The sequence below is a fragment of the Saccharomyces kudriavzevii genome (genome assembly GCF_947243775.1).
Source record: "Saccharomyces kudriavzevii IFO 1802 strain IFO1802 genome assembly, chromosome: 4".
In the NCBI taxonomy this organism is placed as follows: domain Eukaryota; kingdom Fungi; phylum Ascomycota; class Saccharomycetes; order Saccharomycetales; family Saccharomycetaceae; genus Saccharomyces; species Saccharomyces kudriavzevii.
In genome coordinates this window covers 1,358,392-1,385,801 of record NC_079275.1, presented here as the reverse complement: position 1 = coordinate 1,385,801, position 27,410 = coordinate 1,358,392, and the positions used below count along the sequence as shown (strand labels likewise).

The window sequence follows — 27,410 nt, the reverse complement described above, 5'->3', positions numbered from 1 at the left end:
AAGGAGTAATGCATAATAGTTCAAATAAGAGCGACTTTATCGTCTCTTAACAGATCCCTAATGACTTCATATCTCATAACATAAATACTGTCGATGGTGAGTTCGACTTCCTCGTTCAAATCAGGGATTGTCACGGTATAGCACGGCTTACCAAATTCGTTTTCTTGCAAAAGGGGATCCTCGTTCCAGTTCCCTTCTGGCGGGCCTTTGACGTGTATGAAGACAAACTTGTTCCAGTCTGGTTCATCTATCATGTTTACGCTTCCTTCAGTGTCGTTGATAGCTTGCAGTTCTTCGGGCATGTGTTTCAGTATAGAGTCATTGACGAGTTTTAACCAAATTAGGGAATGCGAATCGTGGTATTTGATTTCGTCTTTGGATAGTAAGTCCGTGAGAGAGGTCAGAGAATTTTCGTCTTCGTTTAGTTGCCGCAAATAGACTGAGAATTGGTCAATTTTGCTGAGCCTACATCGTATGTAACTTCTAATAACGAATTTCAATCTTTCTAGCTCAGTTTCCATGCAAAGCAAAGGCAATTTGGAGTCGTTGGGCAAGGGCAAGCTCGCGTTAGATGCGTTTTGCATGTCGAGGAACCCCATTGATATGTTTTCAATCAATTGCGATTGCATCGATATTCGATTTAACAGTCTTTTCATCAGCTGGTGAGGATATGGAAGTAATTCTGGCGAACACCGTTCGTTCCTCCAAGACTTCATCAAACTGGCAAAATCCTGTTGCGGAGAGACGTATATTTGAGTCTTGGCATTCAAATCCAGTGACGAATTTACTATTGTATTTGCATCTCTGTGGGTGGTGGAAGAGGAGACCTGTGTGATGTTGGTAGAGTCGACAGCAGTCGTTTCCTTATCTAGTTCTGCAAGGATATCGTCTATGTTAATGTCCATTATGGAGTCGCCTGTTCTATTCACCTTTCCAAGCTACTACTTTTTTTTTTTTACGTGAGGCTCAAATATAATGCTTCTGAAATTTTCAACATTAGCTTAGAGGGAAGAGAAAAAGAAAAGTGTACAGCAGAGTTTTCGTGTTTTGCCGTAAACAAAGAAAAGTAAGAAAAAAACCGAAACAAGCAGAAAGATGAATGCATTACGAGAAAGAAGGGCGGTGGAACGTTGAGATGGAGCGATTGAAAGAACTGGAGGAGAAGAGAAGACAATTGAAAGAGCTGCGCGAGAGGCGCAAACAGGCCAGCTTGCTTCCTGGGAACGAGGCAATGCCGAACCTCGGTAGCCGTCAGCTCATAGGGGTGCAAGCAGCGGTAACCATGGTGAATGTTGCAGTCCAAACTGAGATGGAAGAGGATTCGAGGGTCCCGGAACCTGAACCCGCATATCGCCGGCACAAAGAAGTTATAACATACGACAAAAGTATTCAAACAGACCAGATCGAAGAAGATCTACATCGAGAAAATGACAGCGCCAAGGCCTCCAATGCGGTCCTTGCTGCTGCTGCTGCTGCACGCGCCGAGGAGGACAATAGCAAGGACGAAGATGCGCAGCCAAGGCTGGAACTGGCCAAGCCTGTTCTCATTGAAGACGTGGCGGCAACGCTAAATGACGCTAGTTTTGCGCGACTGGAGGCGCTTGCTCCTGCACCAGGCGAGCGGGCGTCAGCGAGTATGCAACAAGACGGAGATGGTTCGATGCTATGGGCCATGGTCAGCGAGAACGTACAATCAGAGAGCGACTGTGAGCGCATTGCGCAGGAGTATGACCGGGGAAAGGGAATCTTGGTAGTAGTATATGTGCGATTGCCGCCAGCAGGCCGGCAGTATGCCAGCGATGAGGCGGCGTGGTCTGTAGTGAACGTAGTGAAGTGTGAGAGCGCCAACGGGCGCAACGGCCAGCTGGTGGACGTGATGGAGTTCCGCGGTACGCGGATAATGAATGCCACAATCCTCCGGCGTGGCCACCACGAGAGTCAGGTTGTGTCCATCTTGCTGACTACCTTCACGGGCAAGATCATACTGTACGAGCTCCAGTTGAAGCAGAAGAAGCAAGAAGCAAAACCGGCAGTGTACATCGTGGAGCGCAACATGATTGCAAGACACTACTTTCAACACCCCATAGTTGCTGTTCTTGAGACCAGCAGCGTGCACGGGCAGGAGAAAATGCTTGTGGCGGCGAGCGACGGCAGTATCGCGGAGCTGAGCTGCCTGGACCTGGCGGTTGTGCGGAAGCCGCAGCAGTTGCGGCCCGTGCCGCTATCGCAGCTCTTATCACTAGATGACGATGTTTCTACATACATAGAGCGGTTGAAGCTGCTAGCAAAGTTCGAAGAAGTGGGCGTGGCCAGCGTGGCATATACACGTGAGGATCCGCAGCATATTTGGGTCGGCGGCGAGGATGGCGGCATCTACAAGGTTTTCTGGGACCAGTCTGGGCCGCTGTACTTGGTATTGGACAATAACAGGTTCCAAACCGGGGAAACCCACTCTGCAAGAGTCACGGGACTGGAGTTCTACCAAGATGGAGCTCAGCGGCTAGTGCTGCTATTGTCGTGTTCGACGGACTGGACCGTGCGGCTGTGGGACGCGCGAGCGGGGAAAGCCATTATTAACGCGCCGCTGGCGTTGGGGGCGCCTATACTTCGTGCGCGCTGGCTCGACGACGACGAAGAGGATAGTCGCGCCCTACGGTGCCAAGTGTGGTGTGCAGATGGACGTCACGTTGTCGTGGGATGGGTGTTCGATCCCGAAACGTCTCTTTACACGGCGGCGGTTATCTCCTAACGCCTTTTCCGACGGACGGCGAGGTAGTAAATTCTCAGAGCGAGAGTTGAAAAAGAAAGGCTATTATTAATACATGCTATTGTGAAATTTTCATCATGATATAAGCGAGCGTCGGTTGAACATCTCTCTCACAACCAACCAAAGGGCCAAAAAGCGAAAAAAAAAGTGTTAAAGAAAATGTTTACGCCAATTGACCAAGTTATAGAGCACTTCAAGCAGAACAAGTTCGTTATTGTGATGGATGATGCCGGTCGTGAAAACGAAGGCGATCTTATCTGCGCTGCTGAGAACGTCAGCACCGAGCAAATGGCCTTTCTTGTTCGCCATTCTTCAGGCTACGTCTGTGCCCCCATGAGCAATGCCATTGCTGATAAGTTGGACCTGCCATTACTGAGAACGGGCATGAAGTTCGAATCCAATGACGACGACAGACACGGGACTGCGTACACGATAACCGTGGACGTCGCCGAGGGCACCACCACAGGGATCTCCGCTCATGATAGGTCGGAGACTTGTAGGGCGCTTGCCGACTCGTCCTCTACGCCAAAATCATTCTTGAAACCAGGCCACATCTGTCCCCTGAGAGCCGCTGACGACGGTGTCCTCCAGAGGAGAGGCCACACTGAAGCCGGTGTGGACTTGTGTAGATTGAGCGGGCTGAGCCCCGTCGCTGTTATTGGTGAATTGGTCAATGACGACGAACAGGGCACCATGATGAGATTAGCGGACTGTCAAGAATTCGGCAAGAAACACGGGATTCCCTTGATTTCTATCGAGGACTTGGCTCAATATTTGAAGAAGTAAGTCGCAGAGTTTCTTTCTACCCGCAGACACATACGCACGCCACGAGCACATATATATATATACTTCTACTTGTAACTTTGTATATATCTTTTAATTTCTGACTTTTCTCACTCCCCTCCTTCCCCTCTCCTTCAGCCATACAGAGAACTGTGGGTTTTTAAGCAAGAAAAACTCACTTAGAAAAACAATGACAATAAGAAAGTAATAGGAGTAAGCCATCGTTACCGCAACCACACCAAAAACCTTTTAAGACATCATGAACAGAATATTCGGATATGGAAATAAAAAAAGCCACGATCAACTCTTGCAAGAGTCCAACCAATCCATGAATCAGGCGCAGCAATCGTTGTCAAACAGGATATCCCAGCTAGATACTCAAATTGCCCAATTAAACTTCCAACTGCAAAATATTCAGAAAACTTTACAAAGATCAAACAATAAGCAGCCTTCATTGAGAAAACAAGCTCTGAAAATTTTAAATAAACGTAAACAGTTGGAAAATATGAGGGATTCGTTGGACTCTCAGTCTTGGTCCATGACACAAGCTCAGTTAACCAACGATAACTTACAAAACACAATGATCACAATAAACGCGCTAAAGCAAACTAATAACGCCATGAAAGCTCAGTACGGCAAGATAAACATAGACAAGTTACAGGACATGCAGGATGAAATGTTGGATCTGATAGAACAAGGTGATGAACTGCAAGAAGTTCTGGCAATGAATAACAACAGCGGCGAACTTGACGACATCAGTGATGCGGAGTTAGATGCAGAACTGGACGCTCTCGCACAAGATGATCTTACGTTGCAAGCGACTGAAAACCCATTCGGTAATGATATGCCCAATTATTTACTAGGCGCTAACGCGCCACCAACTTTCATTGATGAAGAGCCAAACCTTGATACTGCAGACAAAAATAAAGCTTTAGAAAGCGCCCAGTGAAAAAAAATTTGCATATTCAAGCTTTTCCTGAGTTCACCTTTTCTTTATATCTTCTCTGCTCATAGGCCATTTACACACCTTTAAGTTCTGGTGTTTTTTTTCTTTACTTAAAATGCATAAATGGAAAAACAGTAAATTGAAAAAATAGAAACATACTATATAGACTAATGAATACATACAGAAGTTAAGTTCAAACGAGTTCACAAGGTAAAATGAGCGACGAAAGTAGTGATAATGACGTAGGGCCTGATACCGAGTTTATCATACAAACACGTTCAAGAAGGTCTAATGCCGGTAATAAACTACAGAAATTACTGGAGCAAGAACTGAGGGATATAGAATCGACCAAAAGACAGTTGTCCTCCTTTAAAAACGATGATAATGAAGAAGACGAAATTGGACTGCTGTTCCAAGAAGACGATAATGACGAGGACTTTGAAATAATGGAGAAAGATGCCGGCGATGAGGACGAAGGAGAAGAAGAGGATGAGGCGCAGAGCATAACAAAAGAAACCCCCAAGACTTCAAGTGATCATGTGGCGGATGACTTGATGTTCAGCAGTAGTGAATCTGAAGATTCTAACAACAACGAAGATGACGATGATGCAGAGGAAAGGGAAATACGAAGACAAGAGTTACTGTCAAGGAAAAAAAGAAACAAGAAATTACAGAAGGGACCCGTAATAGTCAAAAAGCAAAAGCCTAAAGCTGAGCCTGTAAAGGAGCAAGCCACACGAAAATCACACCATAACCATGAACAATTGAATGCAGAGACATTACTATTAAATACGAGAAGGACCTCTAAAAGATCATCTGTAATGGAAAATACGATGAAAGTTTATGAGAAACTATCTAAAGCTGAAGTGAAGAGGAAAGTCATACAAGAAAGGATAAGAAAACACAAGGAACAAGAATCTAAGTATATTTTGACGCAAGCCGAGAGACTAAGAATTGCTAAGGAGACTGAAAAGTTGAATATTTTGTCGTTAGATAAGTTCAAAGAAAAGGAAATTTGGAAAAAGGAGAATCGGTTAGCTTTGCAGAAAAGACAAAAGCAAAAATTCCAGCCAAATGAGACTATACTTCAGTTTTTGTCTACCGCATGGCTGATGACGCCAGTAATGGAACTGAATGATCATGCGTATTGGCAAGAACAGTTGAGTAAACGTGACAAAAAGAAGAAGAAATATCCAAGGAAACCACGGAAGAATCCAAGTCCCAGTCAACAGAATGCACAAGATAATAAGAAGGAGGAAAGTGAAGGGTTCAGAAAGGATGAAGATAGCGTGAATCCTGTAGAAAATGAGTCTACGACTCTGAAAAAGCAAGAAATGATCAAAACAGGTGAAACGTCTCCTATTAATGATGCCGGTAGAGAAGGATTGATTCCGAGTGCAGCAGTGTCAACCGAAAGACCTGAAGAAATGAAGTCAGACCCAACGCCAGGTACCACCTTAGATGCGACTGCGGACAAGCAAAACTTCGTTTATCTGTCATGTAACGGTCAATCACATGAGGATACAGTGACCACTGCCGGCAGTTTTACCGGTTCTGATGGGATAGTGCTAAATACACAAATCAAAGATATAAAAAACGAACTAACTAGTATTTCAGGAAATGCGGAAAGTGATTCAAAAGAATCATTGCTTGGTGACGAAACAGTATCACAGAATGATGATGATGATGATGATGATGAATTGGTGAAATCATCACAACCAGGCTCTACTGGCACTGACGATAATCTATTGATTACTGCAGATACGGAGATAAAAGAGGAGATTGCGCCCGTTGAAAAGAATGAAAACATCAAGGATTCACCACGTGATTCGTCACATGATATCAAAGAGAGCAGTGAAACTGGTACTTTGAAGCAGGTGACGTTTACCGATTCTCCACAGGTAGCCATCATTGACACTGAAGAGTCCCCCTCGAAAAAAACTATCACTGAAGTCGATGGTTCTTCCACGGAATATTATTTACCAACACCAACTTACGAAGGTCCTGAACAATTAATATCCAGAAATTTTGTCACACTTTATGATTTCCCCAATACGCCGCCGAATTTGAAGGATTTCAATACAAATTTATTTGGTTCTCAATGGTCTCACGCAAATAGCGCGCCTACCACTACGCAGCGTTCACAAAATGTACAAACTATTTTTCACTCCATCTTACCCTCACAGTCTCAGTCAGCAGTGCCGTCTTTTAACGTTGATATATCTCTTGACTTATCAGCCGTAGCTAATTTTCCATCTTTTGGCGAATATGATAAGAAAATTGTTCATCAAATTAGCACGGAAGCGAACAAGGATTTGGAAATCAAAATCAAAACGCTACCTCCAACCGGTGTCTTCTTAGCGAATGGAATAAGAAAGAAATGCTTAATCACAAACAAAGAATGTCAGTACTTCGATCCAAGAACCGGAGTGCCATATTCTGACGTGGAAGCTTACAAAATTATTCAACGGATCCAAGATCCCATTTCTAAGGAAGAGGAAAGAGCTGATGTTAAGCACGATGAAACGACGAACGATGATGCTGTTGATCAAACAAGGTTCAAATGGTTTGGCTTCAAAAATGGTGGTATTTATCTTGATTTAGATCAAAGACCTGCAAAAGGCGTTCCTGAAGAGTTTTAATGATGGTGTGGCATATATGTGGCGGTAGAAGTCAGTAACTGCTTAACTAGACCCTACATATGTTACGTAATTACGAAATATATTGTTTCAGAATAGAAACAACGTTTTGCATGCTCAGTATTCCTCGCAGCTTTTTATCATTTCTTCAATTTCTAGTAAAAGCTTCTACTAGAGTTTTGAAGTGGTTCTCGGTTTCTCTGATTATCAGGGGTACCCCGGAATTATTTTCATCATCATCATTGGCCTTGGCATTGACACTCTCTGCAGAATCAAAGTTGTAGTTTTGCGCATCTGAGTCACTTATATTCAAATGCAGATGCAATTGCTGTAAGTTATTGTACAAGTACATGTAATTCGTAGTTAAGAATCTTTCAGGCGATTTGGTTTTTTTACTGCACTTTGTCATGACAGTTTCAAAATCATTTCTCAATCTAATGATGGAATTGTATAATGGTTCAGATCTTTCATCAATCACCTGTTTATGTGTTATTGCCAAAGTCAGGAAGCTTATCAAAAACTTACCAAATTGTACGGCCAGTTCATGTGGCGAAGTCAAGGGATCATTATTTGCTGGGCCTGAACTACCATATTTCGCCACATTTGTAGTAATTGCCGCTTTACGTAAGCTTTCGCATTGAAAATCGACCATTTGCTGAAACCGAGGCCACAACTGAATTAATTGGCCATTTAAGAAACTATCGAACATAGACGGAATCCCTCTTCTTTCAGACTCAAACTGCAATTGATTCGCCACACGGATACTTATCAGTACACCAAAGATATCATAATTATATTGGATTAAGTGCTGAGTGTATTCAGTTGCTTCATCAAACGTCGGTTGAAATATTTGTTCCAACAAGCCATTAATTTCATCGAAGTTTTCATCACTCATAGCGAAGAAATCCTTCAAAAAATGGTACTCCACCGTACAATTATCCAAAATGGCTAAATTCAAATTTTTGAAGCCGATTTCGATATAGTTCCTGGATGTGTTATTCTCTGCGATTTGTGATACCATTACCGTGTTATCTTCTTGAGTTAGAATGTTTAGTCTTCTCTTTATTTGAAAGTATTTATCAATTTCCTCATCTGTTACAGGAACTTTATTATAAAAAGCATTGCTGGCCGATGTGGTTAGATAACTCGAGAAAAACAAGGAGGAAGAATTGCTAAACCCACCCACTGGAGTTGTCGAAAGGCCATTCCCTAATGCAAATTGCGAGTCAATCTGTTGAAACTGCAAAATAGTCAGCGATCTGATATATCTTGAGAAATACTCTTTATAATACCATTTCATTGTATAGCAGTAGGCTTGCCTCAACTCAAGCGCTAAAGAAAGATTATTATCTCTTATAAAAGGAAAAATTCTCTGGACTTTCAATAACTGTGTTTGTAATCTTTGCGATGGTACCGGATGATGGCTTCTCAGGGTTTTGATTTTGGAAATAATAAGCCTTTTAGATCTTTCTAGAATAACATTTTTCAGGATATCCAAGAGCTGACATAATCGTTCAAAATCCTTTGGCGCTATGACAGTTGTATTTTTAGCGTCCTTGTAGTCTTTATGAAGATCACTGCGCCTATATTTATCGTAAATTTGTTCTTTATCCGCAATGAACGTTATGTTATCTTGCCAACTTTCATTGATCTTTCCTTTAATGATATCATGGATGAGTTCTGGAGGGATCATTAAATCATTGACCATGGGCGATATGTTGGCCAGTTTAGTAGAATTGTATTCGAGCAGTGATTGTAATTCACTAGATTTCCGTTTGATAAAATCCAAATCCTGAGTATAGTTCGATAGTCTTTCAGTGAATTGGGTCAGATAATCAATCAATTGAGGTACAATGACATTAATGGCCGTTTCATCATTAGCATGCGTTTCCTGCAATGCTTTCAATTTGATTAATGGGGATTGGTCTTGGTTTGAGGGTGCTCTGAATTTACAGTCCTTTAAATAACTTTCAAAGGGATCATCGCCCTTGTCGGCTTCAATCTGCGGAGTTGGCGCTAACTGATCAAACTGAGCTTGATCAAGTGATAATACCTCTTTGAGTACTTCCATAATGCTCTTTCTTATTTGATTTTTCTATTTTTATTGCCTATAGTGCATTCCTCTTTTCTTGCATTAGTAGAATTTGTATTTACACAAGCACAATTTTTCAAGCTAAATTCGGATACGAATAAGAATCAGAATATCCAATTTTTTGTTCCTTCAAAAAAACATGGGAATATCCTTATTTTTATGACTGTTACGCAATTCTATGTGCACCTAACCAGTTATAAAAGTAAAATATACATACAAAAAAGTATAAAGGAAAAACTAAGGAGTAATATATCGAAAAAAAACTAGTCGCGGAATTTTTTCCAGTTTTTTGGTTTTACCAAACCTTGAGCTTCATAATATTGCTTTCCACAAGAATAACTTTGGAAAGTGAAATCATTACCTTGGTCACATTCACAGTTGTTTTGATCGTAGACGTCTTTGTCCAATGGGCAATTATCATAAGGTGGATGATGGTAACCGATGTCTGAGAAATAATGGATTTTATCCTTTGGTAAAAACAAAGCAGCGGCAATCGAATGAACGGGTGCATCGCCCCATCTTTCATAGAAAAACCCACCTTGATGATCCAACGTCTCAAAATATTCTCTGTAGGCTGCAGATCTCCAGAGATTCAGATTTGCAATTTCAAAATTAGACCAGAAATGACACATATTGTACGTTTTACCATTGTCATCAGAAAGGAAGTTCATTAGGTTGTCCTTGTCTACGTATTGAGGGTTCTTTTCCATGAAATCCATGGATGTTTTCCATAGCGTTGGGATGGTAATTTCATACTCATGGATGGAAACAGTGAAACCATAAACTTTTTCATTGTCTTGCATCCATTTGAAAACATCGTAGTTGATGTCACAGTACAGCTTGATGCCTGGTTCCACACGCCAGTACCAGTCGTACTCATCCAATAATGGGTGTCTCCAGAAAAACCCGGATTGATAACGACACATGTGTCTGTAGGATTCAGAACCACCGTAGATATATTGGTTTGCTGCTTCTTCGCGAATTCGAGCAGCCTTCGTTTGATCTATCCAATCTGGATATGACCAATGCTCCTTGGGCAGAAGACCAAATTTAACTTCAGAAGAGACAGCCTTGGTGACCGCTTGCTTGAATTCTTCGGTGAACTCCTCGTCGTTAAGAAAAACCCAAGGATACGGATATTTCTTGTTGATTTTCTCTTCCACGTATTTAATGGAACTTAACAAACCGTTCAATTCGCTGTTTCTCACTAAAGTGACGTAACACGCTTTTGGTTGGGCGCTTTTGTTAGCAAAGGATGGCATGATATAGTCCATGGTGGTCTTAGTGTCGATTGGGGCGTCTGCGTGTTCAGCAGCGGCCTTGAGAGCCCTGGATTCCTCATCCATGGCTTCTGAGTCCTCGCCTGCATCTGGGTCCGACGCATACTTCCGTAGCTTTTCAGCATCATCTTCCTCGGTGCTGGCCTGCTGTTCAGCGGAAGTAGATCCAAACGATGTAAGCGAAGATAAAGATGACACATATTGCTGAGCGGTGCCATTAGAGTTCAACGTTAACACTAAAATAATAACTACACCGACAAAGACGGTGTATCTCAATAGCCTCTTACTGAGAAAAATCGACATTCTTCCACGTGTGAGTGCTTGCGGATTTCAATATTACTACCGATAATACTGACCTTTAAAATGCACAAACGAATTCACTGGAAAACTATCATCTTTTTTCCTGATGGTTTTTTATCATATTTTCTTTTTCTTCCCTATTGTAAAAAAAAAAGGCGTAGCAGTTTAGAAAGAAATCGTATATATATAGATAGCGTGCGGGTAAAAGCAAAGAAGATACCAATTAAATCAAGAATGGGCACTATAAGGGCGGTATTATAGTCGGCAGGATCTCGACTTCGACTCAGCACATCACCTTTCGGCATCCCACGCAAGCTGTTCCGGACATGTCGTACAATGGAATAGGACTCAAATCGGCGAAAGGGTCATCTACGTCGGGCCACGTGCAGAGGTCACTTGCCAGCAGCACAAATAGGCGCAGGCCACAAGGTAGTGAGCAGCAGCAGCGCCCAAAGGCGATTAATAAGGCCAGCCATGGCAGGGTGAACAGGCCCCTAGCAGTGCAGAAACATATGGAAACGCACATGCAGAAACGTGAGATCGAGCTGCAAGTTAGCAAACTACGTGATCGGCTGGAGGACGACGAATCGCTTCCGGAAGAGCAAATCGACGCACAGTGTGAGACATTGAGAGCAAAGCTGACGAGCGAATGGAAAGAAGAGCAGCGGATCTCTTCTTTGTACACCTCTCGTAAGGCGCGGCTGGCTGAAGAACAGCAACTACAAGAGTAGGAGGTTGGACGATAACGATAAGCTTCGCGCGTGGGGGAAAACAAGAAGCATTTTAGTATATAAAGAGAGAAATTTATATATATACGCATTTTCTTGCTGCACACGTTGGTAGCGAACGGTTACACAAATATACATACATACTAGCATCAACAGCATGATGACTCACACATTACCGGGCGAACAGACACGTCTTGTTCCTGGGTCGAACTCAAATTCTCGTCCAAAAAAGAGGCGGATTTCTAAGCGGTCCAAGATAATCGTATCCACGGTGGTCTTAATTGGGTTGCTGCTGGTGTTATTGCAACTGGTGTTCCCAAACACCATTGTGTTGCGTTCTGCATCAAACAAGAAGAAAAATGTCATATTCTTTGTGACGGATGGGATGGGACCTGCGTCTTTGTCCATGGCAAGATCGTTCAAACAGCATATTCTTGACCTGGCCATAGACGACATCCTAACGCTTGACCAGCATTTTATCGGTTCTTCCAGGACAAGATCTTCGAACTCCTTAGTCACCGACTCGGCTGCAGGCGCCACCGCGTTTGCATGTGCATTAAAGAGCTATAATGGGGCTATCGGTGTAGATACACACCACAGACCCTGTGGTACGGTGCTCGAAGCAGCCAAATTGGCAGGCTATCTCACCGGGCTTGTGGTCACGACAAGAATCACGGATGCTACACCAGCCTCATTTAGTTCTCATGTCGATTACAGATGGCAAGAGGATCTGATCGCTACTCACCAGTTGGGTGAGTATCCCCTGGGTAGAGTGGTGGATTTGCTAATGGGTGGCGGTAGAAGCCACTTTTACCCTTACGGCGAGGAGGCTTCTCCATACGGCCGCCATGGTTCTAGGAAGGATGGTAGAGACTTGATTGATGAGGCCAAGTCTAATGGCTGGCAGTACGTGGGTGACCGTAAAAGTTTCGATTCCTTGCTGGACAACAATGGTGACAACATTACCTTGCCACTACTGGGTCTCTTCGCAGATAACGATATTCCCTTTGAAATTGACAGAGATGAAAAGGAGTATCCTTCCCTCAAGGATCAAGTCACTGTAGCTTTGAATGCGTTGGAGAAAGCCTCCAATGAGGATAAGGACTCTAATGGGTTTTTTCTAATGGTCGAAGGCTCTAGAATAGATCACGCTGGCCACCAAAACGACCCCGCTTCACAAGTAAGAGAGGTTCTTGCATTTGATGAGGCATTCCAGTATGTTTTAGAATTCGCTGAAAGTTCCGACACTGAAACTGTCTTGGTGTCTACATCAGATCACGAGACTGGTGGCTTAGCCGTCTCGAGACAAGTCACCGTCGGCTATCCAGATTATGTTTGGTATCCACAAGTTCTCGCCAACGCCACGCATTCAGGAGAATTTTTGAAGAGGAAGCTGGTAGATTTTGTCCATGTACATAAAGGTGCAACCAGCAAGATAGAAAATTTCATTAAATATGAGGTCTTGGAAAGGGACTTGGGTATCTTCGACTACACAGATGATGATGTGAAGACGTTGATTCATTTGGGTGACAACATGAATGCCATTCAGGATAAACTAAATGACATGGTCTCGTTCAGAGCTCAAATTGGCTGGACTACGCATGGCCATAGTGCAGTCGATGTTAACATATACGCATACACAAACAAGAAAGCCACATGGTCATACCTCTTGGAGAGTTTGCAAGGCAATCATGAAAACACCGAAGTTGGCCAGTTCTTGGAAAACTACTTGGAATTGAACTTGAGTAAGATTACCGATTTGATTAGTGATACCAAACACTCATCGGATTTCGATGCTGCAGAAATAGCTAGCGAAGTGCCCCATTATGATGAATACTACCACGAGTTATCCCACTGATTCTATCGTGCTTCTTGTTGCTTTTTCGTACATTATTTAATATTTTATAGTCTACGTGAATACATATACCGCATGGCATTTAGTTTTGCAGTGCAGGCCCATTGTAAGTGCTTTTATCACGTAAAGAAAAAAAAGATCCTGTCATTTTTTCAAGCTTTGCCATTCGTTCCAGATTCTATCACACGCTTTCATATAATCATCCTTGTCACTGCGGACCTCAAATTTGAAAACGTCATCATACAGATATATCTCCCCGCTAATGCTCTTCTCTTTGTCGTTGTCATCACCAATGTCATCGTTGAGTGATGCGTCTTCGCTCAACACATGTTTTGTGACGGGGCTCCCTGTCTCGCTATCAGTTCTACTGGTAATGATATCTCCGCTGCGTTGTCTAGAGATATAATTCTTTTTTCTCGAAGCCAAATCATCCCAGTGTGATGACCTCCTCGTTGGTTTCTTGCGCTTTGCCTGGTTATCGGCTGGTGTCATAGCACTATTGTACATGGGGGTCGGATACATTGGAGGATAACACCCTTCGTATGAATGAGTATGTGTTGGCGTGGAAATATACGGGTAGTATGGTACTGGTGGCAATCCAGTATATGGAAAAGGGTAAGCCGCCGTCATGTATGGATTCGCTGTCGGAGAGGGATAATCTTGGGCGGCAGGGGCTACTCTACCCATATATCTGACTCTAGGATTGATTTGCTGTTGTGGAAATCTTGTTATGTTTGGTGGGGCACTTTTGGATGCGTGCCACTGCGAAGATGATCGTACACCAGAAACGTTTAGCGCTGAAGGAATTCTTTTCCTCTTCAGAGAGTGATTCCGCGATTTGAAAGACATAGTTCTGTCCGGTGAAGATACTGTAATAGCTGGGGGTCTACCAGTGTGATCCTCGTCTTTTTGCGAGAGTTTGGATATCAGTAACTTTTGGTTTTTCTCAATATCCTTGGATTTTTTGATCTTCGAAATCATGTTTTCGCTCAATCTGTCTTCATCCAACCCTGGAGATACTAGCTGCATTCCTAGCTGCTTTAGTTTCCCGGGATCATTTTTCTGGACACTTAGCATTTCCTCTCGTTCTGAGTCCTCTTCTTCTTGCTTATTCATTTTTTACCCTTTGCTTAAATATTTTCTCAAAATTCAGTTATTACACTGACGCCACTGCAAGTAATCAAAATGAAAACTAATATCAACAAGCCAGAATTGAAAGCATAGTTTGTTTATTGTGTATTTGATCTGGCTCACTATATAATGATTGACAATTCAATAGAAGTGTCCGCCGGGTGATGAGCGCTGTGACATATCACAATTTTACATGGGCATGTTGCATGTTGCATGTATACGCTCTAATATCCGATATCATCATATGCATCTCATGATAGCCTTTTAGGATGACGTTGCAGCAAATGCCGCTTGAGCATTAGGGGAAGCTGGTAGCATGTTTTCTTGTTGCTGAACTCTTTCAATAGTGCGTTTATGGTAAAGGTGAGGAGCTTCGGGGTTACCCCTTCTTCATGATCCTATTTTGAGAAATAATAACGAGGAATAGTGCATATTTTAACCATTGATCAGGTAGACAATACAGAATATTTGACGTCGCTAGTGGTAATCTTGGAACTATACTGTGTGTACACGTATAGATGGACTCGGTTACGAATTTTTTCTGGAATGATCCCTACAATGCTGGCACTGCGGCTAAGTCAACGCCTGAGGGAAGGAAGGTACAAAGTGGCATAGAGGGGAAAAGCCAGGCGAAAAAGGATGGTTTATCCGGTGGTTCTAAGACTGTTGATCCTATGCGTGATAATCTGCAGGCTTCTAGCAGCCAAACTGCCAATGGCGGGGGTTTCCCCTCGACGTCGAATATACAAAAGATGATGACGGATACCTTGATAGAAAAGATAATCAAGATGGCATTGCCGCCATCTTCTAAGACGGCCGTTAATACGATTCATCATCGTATGGTTGCTGGTAAAGAGAGGCCTAAATTGTCTGTGCAAATCACAAGTAGGAATTTCATACAAATGAACTCAAGATTAGGGGTACCATTCATGCTTATGGATGAGCTTATAAAGATTCTGAATTGGACTAACCCAGCGTACACAGTATCTATCATGTTCTTTTACACTTTTATTGTCTCGAAACCTTTCCAAATGCTTTCGTCCATTCCTATTTTCTATCTATTGTTCGGCGTGATGGTCCCGCAGTACCTTTATGTTCATAAACCAAACCCGACACCGTTTCTAGATAATAATCAAACACCCGCACAGGGCCCACCTTTGCGGAAACCTGAGGTTCCTAAGCCAGTTCCTGAATTAAGTCAGGAATTTGTTCTGAATCTCACGGATTTACAAAACCATATGCTGCTATATGTTAAATTCTATGACTTTACGTTATTCTTCCTACAGAAGTTTGCTTTCTTCACCAATGAGGCAATCTCGTCGTTTTATTTTGTTGTATTACTAATATTAGCAACGTTAAACTTTCTGTACATGGATAAGTTTATCATGCTTATCCCGATTAAACCTGCTTTAATACTTTTTGGGTTGTGTTTTTTCATTGCCTCACACCCATCCAATCGGGAGTATTTGTTAACTAAACTGAATTCAGAGGAGACAAGATTGAAAACGTTGACTATAACCACTAATCTGGAATCTAAGATCCTGCAGCATTTGAAGCTCATTGAGGCCAGGGAACACCGATTGGTCATAATCTTTGAGATCCAAAAGTACCTTCCTGAAGACAAAGAGTGGCGCTCGATTGGCTTTTCCGATGACGACTACTCTCTTTTCTCTAATTTGAGGATATATGAAATGCCTGTCGAGGAATATTCAGTGAAGTCACTGGAGGAGATAAAGCCGCCCAAAGATTGGGAATGGGACAGGAATTCTCATTGGGTGCTTGATTTGGATCCCAAGGAATGGGTGGAAGACGAATTCATTCAGTACGTAGAGATAGATTCGGAAACAAAATGGGTCTACGACCTGAATCTTGATGGGCAAAGGGGTTCATATAGAAGAAGAATGTGGACCAGTAGCTGTGTTAGGAAAACACTGGATTCTGACATCTCTACAGGTCTCTGCGAAGAAGAAGTGATTAATCCTTTGAGAGAAGAAACATATAGGCAGGGCGTTCATGGTGTGACGAAGGGTTCGATGAGTGGCGGTTTAATCCATGCCAGTGATGACGATTATGACGAAAATTCAGATGACACAACTCCTAACCTGGGCCATGCCGATGCTGATGCATCGTACCCATCGATTGAAGAGCTTACAGACACCCTTAATGCAACTATATAGACTCGTGTATATATTCTACAGAATACGTTTACTGATGATAAAATCAACTTTTCATAAAACTATCTAACGATAATGATGAATTTCTTTTCTTTTCCAGCCTTTTTTCTTGGTTTCTTTTTGACAAAAGATTTGTCAATGAATTTGATTTTCTCTTCTTGGATCTATCCTTACCACTACTAATTTTAGCCCTTGGCGCTTTATCTACTATGTGGGAAACATTTCTGTTGCCTGCACTATCGGCTGCAAACTTAACATCTCGTTCAACAACTGGTTCAACGAGTTCGGATTTCCAATCAAATAGTGTAGACGATTTACAATTCAAACAACTCACTGAGATACATTTTTCTGGTGCTTGCGCTCTTTCAACGTTAAGTTCGACCACGCCATTTTGCTCGGTACCAGTCGTCACCTGCAGCATTGAGTTGAAATTGGGAACATAAACGCATCCACAATGAGAACAAAATTTCCCGTTCATTAGTTGTTCAGGCAACGTAATTTGGTATCGTTTCACGGAATTATGGAAATTTTTATAGTACAGCCCTGATAAGGCTTTGGACTTTAGCGTTGGTAGTACATGTAGAATATTGTACTTATGCCGCAGGTTTCTTTCCCGGTATTTTTCTGCTTGATCTTTATTCATGTTCGATTTTGCTTTACGATCAGTATTTTGCTCATGCCCAACTTCATCCTCTGGTGTAGAATAATTTCTTTCATTTTTTTCTCAAGTAAAAAAATCTCAAGTAAAAAATCGCCTCTTGAAAAGAAACCATGATGAATAAACCTGTCTATCACAAAATGGTAAATAGGGGAGTATTTTAATCAATACATTATGTTCAGGTTTATTTAGTTTATACAAAGGGATATTATAGAGAATTGCAAACAATGCTACGGTATGTTGAAAAAAGGACCCTCCATATCATTCATTCACATTCTGCTATTAATTACTCTGACTATTGACAGCTAATTCCATAATTAGCTTCGTGGTTAAATGTAAGAACGGATAGGCTGAGAAGGTACTCATTTCATCTTCCGACATATTGGAAACGGTGGTATCTTCTCCATAACTACTTTCCCAGCCGTCAAATTTGAAATCGACCAGGTAGTTATTGGTTTCGATTTGGAATAATTGGATTACCATTTTCATTAAATCCGGAATCTTTTCATTAGTGCTGGTCTTATTTCCGACGTCATATTTCCATCTTAATTTGATAGTCCATAAATCCTCCTCCGAAGGCTTGGCCCACTCTGCGCCTAAGTTTTTCAGAGCGATGTAGATTTCACCCATCACGTCCAATGGGTAAGAGCGAGATCGTATACCAAAATGCCATCTTGTCTTGGATTTTTTCGTTACTAATGGAGATATCTTGGATGCGGCTGGCGAACCCTGCGCTAACATATTAGCTCTATGGATCTGTGGTAAAGAAGTGGGTAAAATGGAAACTGTAGAATCTTCCTCTTTATACTGGTCCATAAATGGTGATTGGTAAGTTCTCTGTTGAGTGGTTGTACTAGCCATTCTTTTTGCATGTTGCTTGGCAGCTTCATGATCTATTTCTCGTTGTTGGAGTGGTTTATTCTGTTGTTGTTGGAAAGTTGGAGGGGACTGGGACAAGAAAGTATCGAGCTCATCACTAACATTTTTATTTGCCTTCATATCTTTGATCAAAGACTTGTTTTCCTTAATCAGCATGTAAGCATCCCTGATTTCGTTGAAGGATGGAGTAACTTCCGAAGATTCCAAGGACTCGTAAATCTCGTCCTTTTCGTAGCCCATAGTCGAAGATAAGATATTGACCAGGTCGTCATCAATTTCATCACTTTCAGGACCGCTACCATCTTTTTTCGATTCGCCATTCCCATTTTCCTCTTCTGGGTGTGGTTTGAGATCTGGTGGAAGTAAATACTCTGGCAGATCAACTTTGAACCAATCGTCTTGCATGATTTCGTGGATACTTATTCTATTCAATGGGTTGACAATCAACATTCTCTTGATCAGCCCAGCAGCACCAGGCGACAGGAATTTGGGCAATGTGTAAACACCATTGCTGATATTTTTGAAAAGCACTGGGATGCTTTCATCATCAAACGGTAGACGACGACAAAGCATGACGTAAAGGATGACACCACAGGACCAAACGTCCACTTCTGGGCCCGCGTATAACTTACCGCTGATGACTTCAGGGGCAGCATAATTAGGAGAACCGCAAGAGGTCTTCAAGAAATTACCATCAGTCATAATGTTTGACAAACCAAAATCGGCAATCTTGACATTCAAATGTTCATCTAATAACAGGTTTTCAGGCTTCAAATCCCTATGGACAATTTTGTGTCTATGGCAGTATTCGACGGCACTAATGATTTGTTGGAAAAATCTTCTTGCCTCTTGTTCGCTCATCTTGTCCCTTTGAACAATGTAGTCAAACAGCTCGTTTCCGGCATACTCAATGACCATGATAATTTCATCCTTAGATTTAATGACGTCATAAAGTTTGATGATATGCGGGTGCCTCAACAGTCTCAAATAAGAAATCTCCCTTTCAATCCTGCCCTGCATATCGCTCTTGGCCAAAACCTTCTTGTTGATGATCTTGAGGGCAACTTTCTGCCCCGTAGTGGTATGGTATGCCAGTTTGACTTTACCAAAGGAACCCTCACCTAGCGTTTTCACGATCTGATAATTACCGATATGAGCACCGTCCGCTAAGGATGATTTGGGGTTGTTTAGGGCAGAACTGCTTCCGCCATGACCGTGATGGTGGTGGTGGTGGTGATGGTGATGATGATGAGGGGCATTTGCATTCGCAGATGCTGCGTTGGCGTTATTGCTATTGTTATTGCTCATTTCAACTTTACTGAAAATGTACGACAAAGTGTGTCAAACAACTAATTCTATCTCTTTTGCTATGATTAAAACAAATTCTATATATTATCGGACGCCAATGGCACTCAAACGATTTTTTGTCGTGTTTTTTTTAGCTCCAACCTATTGTTTCTCGTGATGGTTCCTAAATGACGATTTTGAGCACGAATGCGTAGTATCAACAAAATGGGAAAAAAAGAGCCTCGTGAAATGAAAGTTCTGATACAAGTCTACAGGACTGAGCTTGATTCTGTGGCTTCAAGGCTATATTACGAGACGGTCAGTATGGCACACTTGTTTATTAACTTTCTTCCACGTTAAAAATTTCCATCCCTTCCGTTATAAGGAAAAAGGCCGAGGGTAACTATATGATATATTTTTGTATAACCTATAGGAACTGGCACCACTACGATATCTAGAACTTGAATAGGGGCTCGTATCCGGCGTGAAGATCAGCACACTCATACGCAGAGATGCATGTGTGAGGATAATCGCGCTCTTCGTAAGCTCACGTCAATTTTGCCCGTGCAATTGTAAACCCTGCTCTTGCATTCTTCTGCATCGGTGCTACCATGCATTCTCTGCCCTGTCAAGTCACTTGTGTTACATGGGGGCATTTCATGGGGCCCAAGCGGTGCTGTGGTGGCACTCCAGATCAACGGAGAATAGTGCGAATTCAAGAGTAAATATAAGATTCTTAGAGATGGGAACATCAGAATATATATTACCAGAGAAGGCAGGCACCGATGGCAGCTGCATGTAACCATTCCGAGTTGCTTAGTTTGGGCTCTTTATCAAGAAAAGATCTTCGGAACAGCTTGCCGTCAGCCTTCTTCGCGATATAGAAGCGGCAATTGACCATTCTAGCCTTCAAGAGAAGCAGATCCTTCTAGCATAGCAAGACTGACACTGCAGGGAACTCTTCTCATTGTTGTTGATGATTTTCCCTTTGTAGTCAAAAGCCGCGAACGGAATTACAGCGGGTCGCAAACTGGCAGTGTTTCTTATACGTGAGGTACGAAAAGAGAGAGTTAGCTACTATGGCTCATCTCCCTGCGCCGTAGTGGTGGTTTGAGCCTGCTGCAGCAACGTCGGCTTGCAAATGTGGAGGCAACGAGCCACTTATGCACTGTTGTTCTTGCGATGTCCCCATCTTCTGCGTCTTGCCAGGTGGTCGGAAAGCTCTGGTTCGTTTATAATTACTCCCGCGACAAAGTGCACACCTATTTAGACATGGCGCCTATATAAAGAGTGGAGGCCTCTATCGGCGAGTGAGTGGGTTTTATGGATTCAAGCAAGCACACGAGTATACATAAGCATGTGGGATTCTTTGATCGTGAGCATCAACGACAGGCATAAGTTAGGACTGGAGGACTGTCTGGCCGTTTTTGGCCACGTCCCGATCACCAAGGCCGTCAAGCACGTGAGACTGAAAGAGATCGACACGCAAACGTCCACGTTCACGCTAAAGTTTCTTCACACGGACACAGGTCAGAACATCGAGAAGATCGTCTACTTCATCGACAACGACTCCGGTAACGATATCCGCACTGCAGCGGGAATCAAGCAGGTCTTCGACAGGATGTTCCGCATTGCCGCAGAGAAGAGGAACTTGTCTCCCGTTCAAATCGACACTGTCGAGTACCCCTGCACTCTGACGGACTTGCTGATCATAGCGGGCGTAGCACTACCGTCGTTGTGCTACTTCTACCGGCCGGCATTGCACGCACTATTCTCTCTGGTGCCGAACCCAGTGGGTGCGGCCTTGGAGAAATGGCTGGACAGCGACCGCGTGCTGCAAGTGATCATCCTAGCAGAGTTCCTGACTCACGCCCTGGAAACGCTCATCTTCATCGTCCCCAGGCTCAAGTACTACCGTGTTCCTGGCGAGTTTGTGCCCGAGTGGCTTCTTCTGGGCCTTCTAGAGGGCTACGGCCCCGCCAGGCGCCTGGATGCTAAGGTTCGCACTTTTGGAGAAGGGTCTGCTGCTTAGTCCGAGGCCTTTTTTCGTTTTGTTTTCCTATCCGATGGGGAAAGTTTTGACGGAAAGTACTCTCGCTAGCTGCAGCAACAGGAACAATTACGGATGATCTTCCTGCGGTGGTGTGGCACACACGCTCTGCATGTCTCAACAACCTCTAGAGTTATCTATGTATGCTTTTGTAAACACAACCTAAAATCCTTTTGTCTCCTCCAACAAATTTTGCATATAATTTTCATATTTTTTTTCTTCTCGAAAGGAATGCTACTGACAGATAAAGAAAATTCCATTTTTAAGGGAAGAAGGTCGCTAAGGTACAACAACTATACAGGAACAGGTCATACGGAAAGAATGGTGCTACGAGATCAGGATGCACAGTCGAGGAATTTCTACAAGCATATCAGGCTGTTTATTCGACCGGATCAGCTGGAAAAAACGGTGAACGTACTGGCGAAGCAGGAAGAAGATGATAGCCGTAGTCTGGCGTCGATACTGGACTCGAGTCCTCTCGTGAAAAAGAGAGGAAGGAGTAGCAACGAAAAATATTTACCATGCGTGTCCTTCAACACGGTGCCCAGGTCTAGGGTATCTTCGCCCTTGGATGAAGAGAAAAGAGAATTTCCCGGCGTGCAAGTTCCCGCAGACTACACCATGGATGAGTATTACGACGACGAAAGTGGCTATTCTTCCGACAGCAATGTCGATTTTTTCTCGAGGAACAGCTATTCTGGCGGCTCGTCTAATCGGGAGGGTAGTAGCGCTAGTCCTGGGAGGTACTCGTCTCCACCACCTGCCTCCAGAAGAAACATCAAAATAGGCCAGATGTTCAAGATTTCCGGAAACGGGAAAATCGTAAGGGAAGACTACCCCACCACGCCTACAGATATCAATAATGCTCTCGTTATCAATAGGGCGTACGCCAACTGGAGGGAGCTATGGATCAAAAAGAAAAACCAGATCGATCGTCGATTGGAGCAAAAGCAAGATTTTTTCAATTATCCAACGATACTTTTCCCTCCAAACAAAAAAAAAATATCAGCGGGGGCTGCCACCACAATCAAGTTCAATCCTCCCCTAGAGGACGGGTTTACGCCTCTGACCAAGTCCCAAAAGAGGAAAGAGCGTGTTTTGAACGAAGTAGTTGGGTTCCCCAACACTCCGCGAACAATACTCTGCCACGTTAGCGGTAGGAGACATACCTGGGTCGCACTGGATTGGGTGCTACGCACTTTGATACAGAATACAGACCATATCGTTGTGCTGGCGAACTTGCCTGGCCTTACAAGAAGCAATTTCGACGACAACGGTTCAATGACTAGGCGAAAAAGGTTGCTGATGACGTTGGATGATAGCAGAAGTATAAGGTCAACGACGAGATCCAGGTCCAGATCGAGATCAAGATCCGTATGCACAAGAAGAGCGCTATCTCTGGGACCGGAGGAATCCGATAACAAGATGAAACACGAAAGTTTCATGGAATGGTCCTCTGGATATACACAGAATGAAATAGAACGTAAACTGCAGGATTTGTTTGATTACGTTACGCTCGTTCTTCCGCAAGACCGTTCCGTTAAGATTACTGTGGAAATCCTGATAGGTAAGACCAAAAAAACGCTCCTAGAGGCCATGAACATCTATTTTCCAGACTTCTTCGTGTCCAGCACGTTGAGGTGGAAGAGAACAGATAATCTGGTTCATTGGAAATCAAATCTTCTGACAGATAAATTGTGTACCAACTTTCCCATTCCAACGTTCGTCGTACCAGCGAAAAGAATGTTGGAATTGGAATTGAATTTGCAAAGACAGTTTGCAGATTCAAAGGCGACTAAAGCAAAAGATAAAAGTGCTTCAAAGCCCGGTTTAAATCATTCCAAGTCCGCAGATGCCAGACTCCCAACTATTTCAAGCATCAAACGAGAACCAATTAACGACTATTCTATAGATTCTTTGTGTTATTCCGCTGATGCCAACGGCGTTGACGATGAAAGTAGGATAAATGTATCTAATGGTGGACCTAATACGTCCGATAATGATGAAAACGACGTAGGATCAGTGGAGTCGTTGACTTCTAACATTTCGGTAAAGGAAAGGCTATGTGGCTTGGCTAGAAACCGTAGGGAAAGTATGGCACAGCAATTAAACGATGCTGATCATGATTCGTCAATACCGCCGGGGCAAAGGCATTTGAAAAAATTAGACATCATTCTGGAGTCTTCCCTGAAGTTTTCGTTAGAAGTTGATACCATCACTGATAGTACTGAAAATGCTGATGCAAACGGCAGTAGGTCACGCTCTATGGATTCGGGGTTCGAAGAATTGAAAAGGGTGATCACTGGCGGTGCTCCACCAAAACATGTCGCCGCTCAAAAGAGGTCCATGCTTGACGTTTTGGACAATCCAAGTGCATCTAGATCCAAATCCAAGTCAAGATCAAGGTCTAAATCAAGGGACAATCCAAAGCCAGGTTCACCCTCTGCTGCTGGTATAAACTCCGATACAAGTGAGTCCAGGTCACGTTCTCCACAAATAAAGTTTGCATCCACAGTCAAGGATGTGGACGGCAACGCTGCTCTTGGCGTATTCAAATCAAAACTTTCACCAGACAATACAGGCGACAAGGAACATCACCACAGTTATTATCGCGGTGCGGATCAACCGGCCACTCCAGCCTTCCCGGAATTGACGCCTTCAAAGTCCTACAGTGTAAGTTCTGGTAATAAGGATCCGTCCTTGAGGAAAGTTAGTAGTGCATCCTCTCTCAGAAAAGTGAAATCTAATGATTCTAACCCTGGAAAGCATACAAAGAAAACACCTGTGACTTCGACTTACCTAAAACCAAACTCAGGCGGTGGCGGCTTATTTTCTTTCTTCAAAAGTAAATCAAGATCCTCGTCACCTTTAAGAAGCGACACTGAGGCCAAAAGTACTTCTAAGCGTAGTGGGCTTTTTGGGTTCAGAAAATTATGAGATCTTATTGACCGATCTCAACTTCTTATATATCAATTCGGTGCAAATGTTTATGAGACTTTTATGACTTCGTGCGCCGTAAATGAACAATGTGTAATTATACATATCAAACAACAAAAATGGCATTCAATAAGATATTACAATATACCATGTCATTGGCAATTTACTTTATAAATGTTTAACAGTTAATATTATATGATTATGTGAAACTTGATGAGTATGGAATCTTACACACAACAATACAAGAGATCACCCTTCTTGCTTTTCTTGGACTGGGCATACTCGATACAAACTAAGGAAAGCGGAGGCATTATTTTGTATGACTTGAGCGGCTATCGATCATTATCCTCATCGGTGTTACAGAAGATCTTGCAAGAGATCAGTATTTTTTGGCGATTAATCGAAAAGAGCGCATTATTGGTGGTGGAAAGGGTCCTGATAGAATAATGTTATTCTCTGCAACATTATTCGAAGAGCGTCGCGAATTAGATTGGTTATAACCGCATCTCCTTAAAAAGCACTGTTTGCATAACGGTCTTTTGGAACGGCTTTTAGTATCAACGTAGATGCCTTAATTTAACTTTAGACCATACCTAATACTGTAATTATTGTGTTTAGAATATACTTGCAATATCAATAACTTTGAATGTTTGATGAAACTAGTTGATTATTTTCCCATGGTAAAACGATTTCCAGGTGACCTTTTCTATTTGTGCATGGTATTCCCAATTCACCAATATATACTTGGTTTTCACCGATAATTGTTTCATCTCTGCTTGATTTTTCGTTCATAAGGCAGCAATAATTGATTGTAAATACCTATGAACGCCCAGGATTTTCATTTTCTTTTTAAAATTGAAATCATATAGAAACGAACTTTTATCATGCTCTTTCCTCTTTTTTTCAAGCAACAAGGATAAGTATCATTCATCGCATTAAGATGAATAAAAATACTTCCACGATAAAGGCATTGTGAACTGGTTTCCACGATGAATGGAACTTTGAACTGGTATTTAAAAATTTTGGATCAAAATCAGCCGCCAACAGGTCTTTGAAACTATTTTTTTCTTTTCAATACAAAACCATATTATTATTTGTATCTGCGTTTTTTTGACCGGTTATCACCTCATCTAAATATTTGTAATATTTAATTTTATCTTCAAAGGCTTAAAAGCAACCGCAAGATTTCCAAAAAAGCTTAGCCCAAATCTATTGTTTAGTTCAAAGAATGCCTCTAAGGAATAGTCTTGATAATGGTAATCCAAAAAATCAAAAAACTCGACGTTATGAACCAAGCTTCTCACAACAACGCCTACAGACTAGCAATGGTGAAGAAAAGTCTCAGGGCCGTGGTCTGAAAACCGAACTACATTCAGCATTAAAGTCTTCGAATTTGAACTTGATTCGAAAAAATTATCAAACCGGTGATAATCCGTATCTCAGTGACATACAGGGCCCAAGTCCATCGAATAAGCTTAACAGGCGTTACGAAAGAGGCCTGAAGTTTTATAAAAAGGGAGAAATTAGCAAAAGAATTGCCCAAGAAAGAGAATTGCGAAAGTTCCAGGAGGATGAAGATTCCAAAAGAAGATTAAAACTGGAAGAAGAGGAGAGAGAGAGAGAGAAATTAGTTGAATCGGGTCATTTACCTGACCTGAAATTACATGAAGATACGTACATACTAGATTTGCCGAAATTCGAAACCTATTACAACGCTAACCATGGTCATGAGTGGTGGGATACGGTTTATTTAGATGAGAAGGGTGAAGTGATGGAAAAATATAGGATGAAGGGCACATCGCCCGCCGAAGAAGACGGCAAATACGATAATGATGATGACGACGATGATGACGATGATAAACATCCATCTATAAGATATGTAGCTCATCCTATACCTGAAAAGATCAATTACGCAAAGGTATCAGTTAAGACATACCTGACACAGCGAGAAAGGAAGAAAATAAGAAGAAATAGACGTAAAATGTTTAGGGAAGCACAAGAAGTGAAGATTAAATTGGGACTACTACCGAAGCCTGAACCAAAGGTCAAACTAAGTAATATGATGAGTGTGTACGAAAATGACCAGAACATAGCAGATCCAACTGCCTGGGAAAAAACTGTCAAAGACCAAGTAGATTTGAGAAAAAGGAAACACATGGAAGAAAACGAAAGAAGGCACGAAGAAGCCGTCAAAAGAAGGAAAGAAATTTCTAATCTAAGTATCGAAAAGCCGTCAGCATACTATTGTAAAGTATTCCAATTTAAGAACTTACAGAACCCGAAAATAAGATTTAAGTTGAAGATGAATAGCAAGGAACTGTCATTGAAGGGATTATGTCTTCGCATACGTGACGATGGGCCAGGAATTATTATAGTTGTGGGTGACGAAAAATCATGCAGATTTTATGAAAATTTGGTGATGAGAAGGATAAAATGGAATGAAGATTTCAACCTACATATAAATAATGAGGATGTGAAAATGAATATGCATAATAACTCGGTTGTTAAAACATGGGAAGGCTTTTTAAGAGATTGTAAGTTCAAAGGTTGGTTTATGAAAGTTTGCAATGACCAAGAATCTTTATTGCGTACACTGGGTCAATTCGATTCAGAAGGCTTTTACTCGCCCGTCCTGACGTGATATTAGTGACATTCAGACAGTGATTTTCGAAGTTTTTGTAGTAAATGTATTTAGTTTTCGAACATTTTTCAATAATTTCCTACTCTTTTTCTTTTTTTTTTTTGACAAGAATTATTACCCAAACTTAAATATATCATAATATTTCATAGCTGCATTTTAAAAAGATTTGAAACCAAGTTAATACACTTTATAGAAAATATATAAGAGTGTTTTCTATAAAAACAGCAGTGATTATCTAATTTTTTCGTTGTATTTTTCTTGGT

The 27,410-nt window shown here is 42.1% G+C and overlaps 16 protein-coding genes across 16 annotated transcripts; 10 read left to right on the top strand and 6 right to left on the bottom strand.

Moving 5' to 3' along the window:
* Positions 1-20: 20 nt before the first annotated feature.
* On the bottom strand, positions 21-905 carry SLD5 (DNA replication protein SLD5; the record flags this gene model as incomplete). Its single annotated transcript, XM_056227269.1, has 1 exon — positions 21-905. One exon carries the CDS (start codon positions 903-905, stop codon positions 21-23), a length of 885 nt encoding a protein of 294 aa, XP_056087108.1.
* Positions 906-1,135: 230 nt separating this feature from the next.
* PAC11 (dynein intermediate chain) lies at positions 1,136-2,749 on the top strand (the record flags this gene model as incomplete). Its single annotated transcript, XM_056227268.1, has 1 exon — positions 1,136-2,749. The coding sequence occupies one exon, from the start codon at positions 1,136-1,138 to the stop codon at positions 2,747-2,749; it is 1,614 nt and encodes a 537-aa protein (XP_056087107.1).
* A 177-nt stretch (positions 2,750-2,926) lies between these two features.
* On the top strand, positions 2,927-3,553 carry RIB3 (3,4-dihydroxy-2-butanone-4-phosphate synthase RIB3; the record flags this gene model as incomplete). The annotated part of the gene is made up of 1 exon (XM_056227267.1): positions 2,927-3,553. One exon carries the CDS (start codon positions 2,927-2,929, stop codon positions 3,551-3,553), a length of 627 nt encoding a protein of 208 aa, XP_056087106.1.
* A 256-nt stretch (positions 3,554-3,809) lies between these two features.
* On the top strand, positions 3,810-4,499 carry VPS60 (Vps60p; the record flags this gene model as incomplete). Its single annotated transcript, XM_056227266.1, has 1 exon — positions 3,810-4,499. One exon carries the CDS (start codon positions 3,810-3,812, stop codon positions 4,497-4,499), a length of 690 nt encoding a protein of 229 aa, XP_056087105.1.
* A 212-nt stretch (positions 4,500-4,711) lies between these two features.
* Positions 4,712-7,138, top strand: VPS72 (Vps72p; the record flags this gene model as incomplete). Its single annotated transcript, XM_056227265.1, has 1 exon — positions 4,712-7,138. The coding sequence occupies one exon, from the start codon at positions 4,712-4,714 to the stop codon at positions 7,136-7,138; it is 2,427 nt and encodes an 808-aa protein (XP_056087104.1).
* Positions 7,139-7,283: 145 nt separating this feature from the next.
* VPS52 (Vps52p) lies at positions 7,284-9,206 on the bottom strand (the record flags this gene model as incomplete). Its single annotated transcript, XM_056227264.1, has 1 exon — positions 7,284-9,206. One exon carries the CDS (start codon positions 9,204-9,206, stop codon positions 7,284-7,286), a length of 1,923 nt encoding a protein of 640 aa, XP_056087103.1.
* Positions 9,207-9,490: 284 nt separating this feature from the next.
* KRE2 (alpha-1,2-mannosyltransferase KRE2) lies at positions 9,491-10,810 on the bottom strand (the record flags this gene model as incomplete). Its single annotated transcript, XM_056227263.1, has 1 exon — positions 9,491-10,810. The coding sequence occupies one exon, from the start codon at positions 10,808-10,810 to the stop codon at positions 9,491-9,493; it is 1,320 nt and encodes a 439-aa protein (XP_056087102.1).
* Positions 10,811-11,133: 323 nt separating this feature from the next.
* On the top strand, positions 11,134-11,538 carry CWC21 (U2-type spliceosomal complex subunit CWC21; the record flags this gene model as incomplete). Its single annotated transcript, XM_056227262.1, has 1 exon — positions 11,134-11,538. The coding sequence occupies one exon, from the start codon at positions 11,134-11,136 to the stop codon at positions 11,536-11,538; it is 405 nt and encodes a 134-aa protein (XP_056087101.1).
* A 154-nt stretch (positions 11,539-11,692) lies between these two features.
* On the top strand, positions 11,693-13,393 carry PHO8 (alkaline phosphatase PHO8; the record flags this gene model as incomplete). Its single annotated transcript, XM_056227261.1, has 1 exon — positions 11,693-13,393. One exon carries the CDS (start codon positions 11,693-11,695, stop codon positions 13,391-13,393), a length of 1,701 nt encoding a protein of 566 aa, XP_056087100.1.
* A 141-nt stretch (positions 13,394-13,534) lies between these two features.
* DIG2 (Dig2p) lies at positions 13,535-14,506 on the bottom strand (the record flags this gene model as incomplete). Its single annotated transcript, XM_056227260.1, has 1 exon — positions 13,535-14,506. The coding sequence occupies one exon, from the start codon at positions 14,504-14,506 to the stop codon at positions 13,535-13,537; it is 972 nt and encodes a 323-aa protein (XP_056087099.1).
* A 533-nt stretch (positions 14,507-15,039) lies between these two features.
* On the top strand, positions 15,040-16,698 carry PEX29 (Pex29p; the record flags this gene model as incomplete). The annotated part of the gene is made up of 1 exon (XM_056227258.1): positions 15,040-16,698. One exon carries the CDS (start codon positions 15,040-15,042, stop codon positions 16,696-16,698), a length of 1,659 nt encoding a protein of 552 aa, XP_056087098.1.
* A 43-nt stretch (positions 16,699-16,741) lies between these two features.
* SNM1 (Snm1p) lies at positions 16,742-17,338 on the bottom strand (the record flags this gene model as incomplete). The annotated part of the gene is made up of 1 exon (XM_056227257.1): positions 16,742-17,338. The coding sequence occupies one exon, from the start codon at positions 17,336-17,338 to the stop codon at positions 16,742-16,744; it is 597 nt and encodes a 198-aa protein (XP_056087097.1).
* Positions 17,339-17,635: 297 nt separating this feature from the next.
* On the bottom strand, positions 17,636-19,540 carry SNF1 (AMP-activated serine/threonine-protein kinase catalytic subunit SNF1; the record flags this gene model as incomplete). Its single annotated transcript, XM_056227256.1, has 1 exon — positions 17,636-19,540. The coding sequence occupies one exon, from the start codon at positions 19,538-19,540 to the stop codon at positions 17,636-17,638; it is 1,905 nt and encodes a 634-aa protein (XP_056087096.1).
* A 1,336-nt stretch (positions 19,541-20,876) lies between these two features.
* On the top strand, positions 20,877-21,551 carry SKDI04G6780 (uncharacterized protein; the record flags this gene model as incomplete). Its single annotated transcript, XM_056227255.1, has 1 exon — positions 20,877-21,551. One exon carries the CDS (start codon positions 20,877-20,879, stop codon positions 21,549-21,551), a length of 675 nt encoding a protein of 224 aa, XP_056087095.1.
* A 339-nt stretch (positions 21,552-21,890) lies between these two features.
* JIP4 (Jip4p) lies at positions 21,891-24,506 on the top strand (the record flags this gene model as incomplete). Its single annotated transcript, XM_056227254.1, has 1 exon — positions 21,891-24,506. The coding sequence occupies one exon, from the start codon at positions 21,891-21,893 to the stop codon at positions 24,504-24,506; it is 2,616 nt and encodes an 871-aa protein (XP_056087094.1).
* A 1,228-nt stretch (positions 24,507-25,734) lies between these two features.
* Positions 25,735-27,147, top strand: PRP3 (U4/U6-U5 snRNP complex subunit PRP3; the record flags this gene model as incomplete). Its single annotated transcript, XM_056227253.1, has 1 exon — positions 25,735-27,147. The coding sequence occupies one exon, from the start codon at positions 25,735-25,737 to the stop codon at positions 27,145-27,147; it is 1,413 nt and encodes a 470-aa protein (XP_056087093.1).
* Positions 27,148-27,410: the final 263 nt, after the last annotated feature.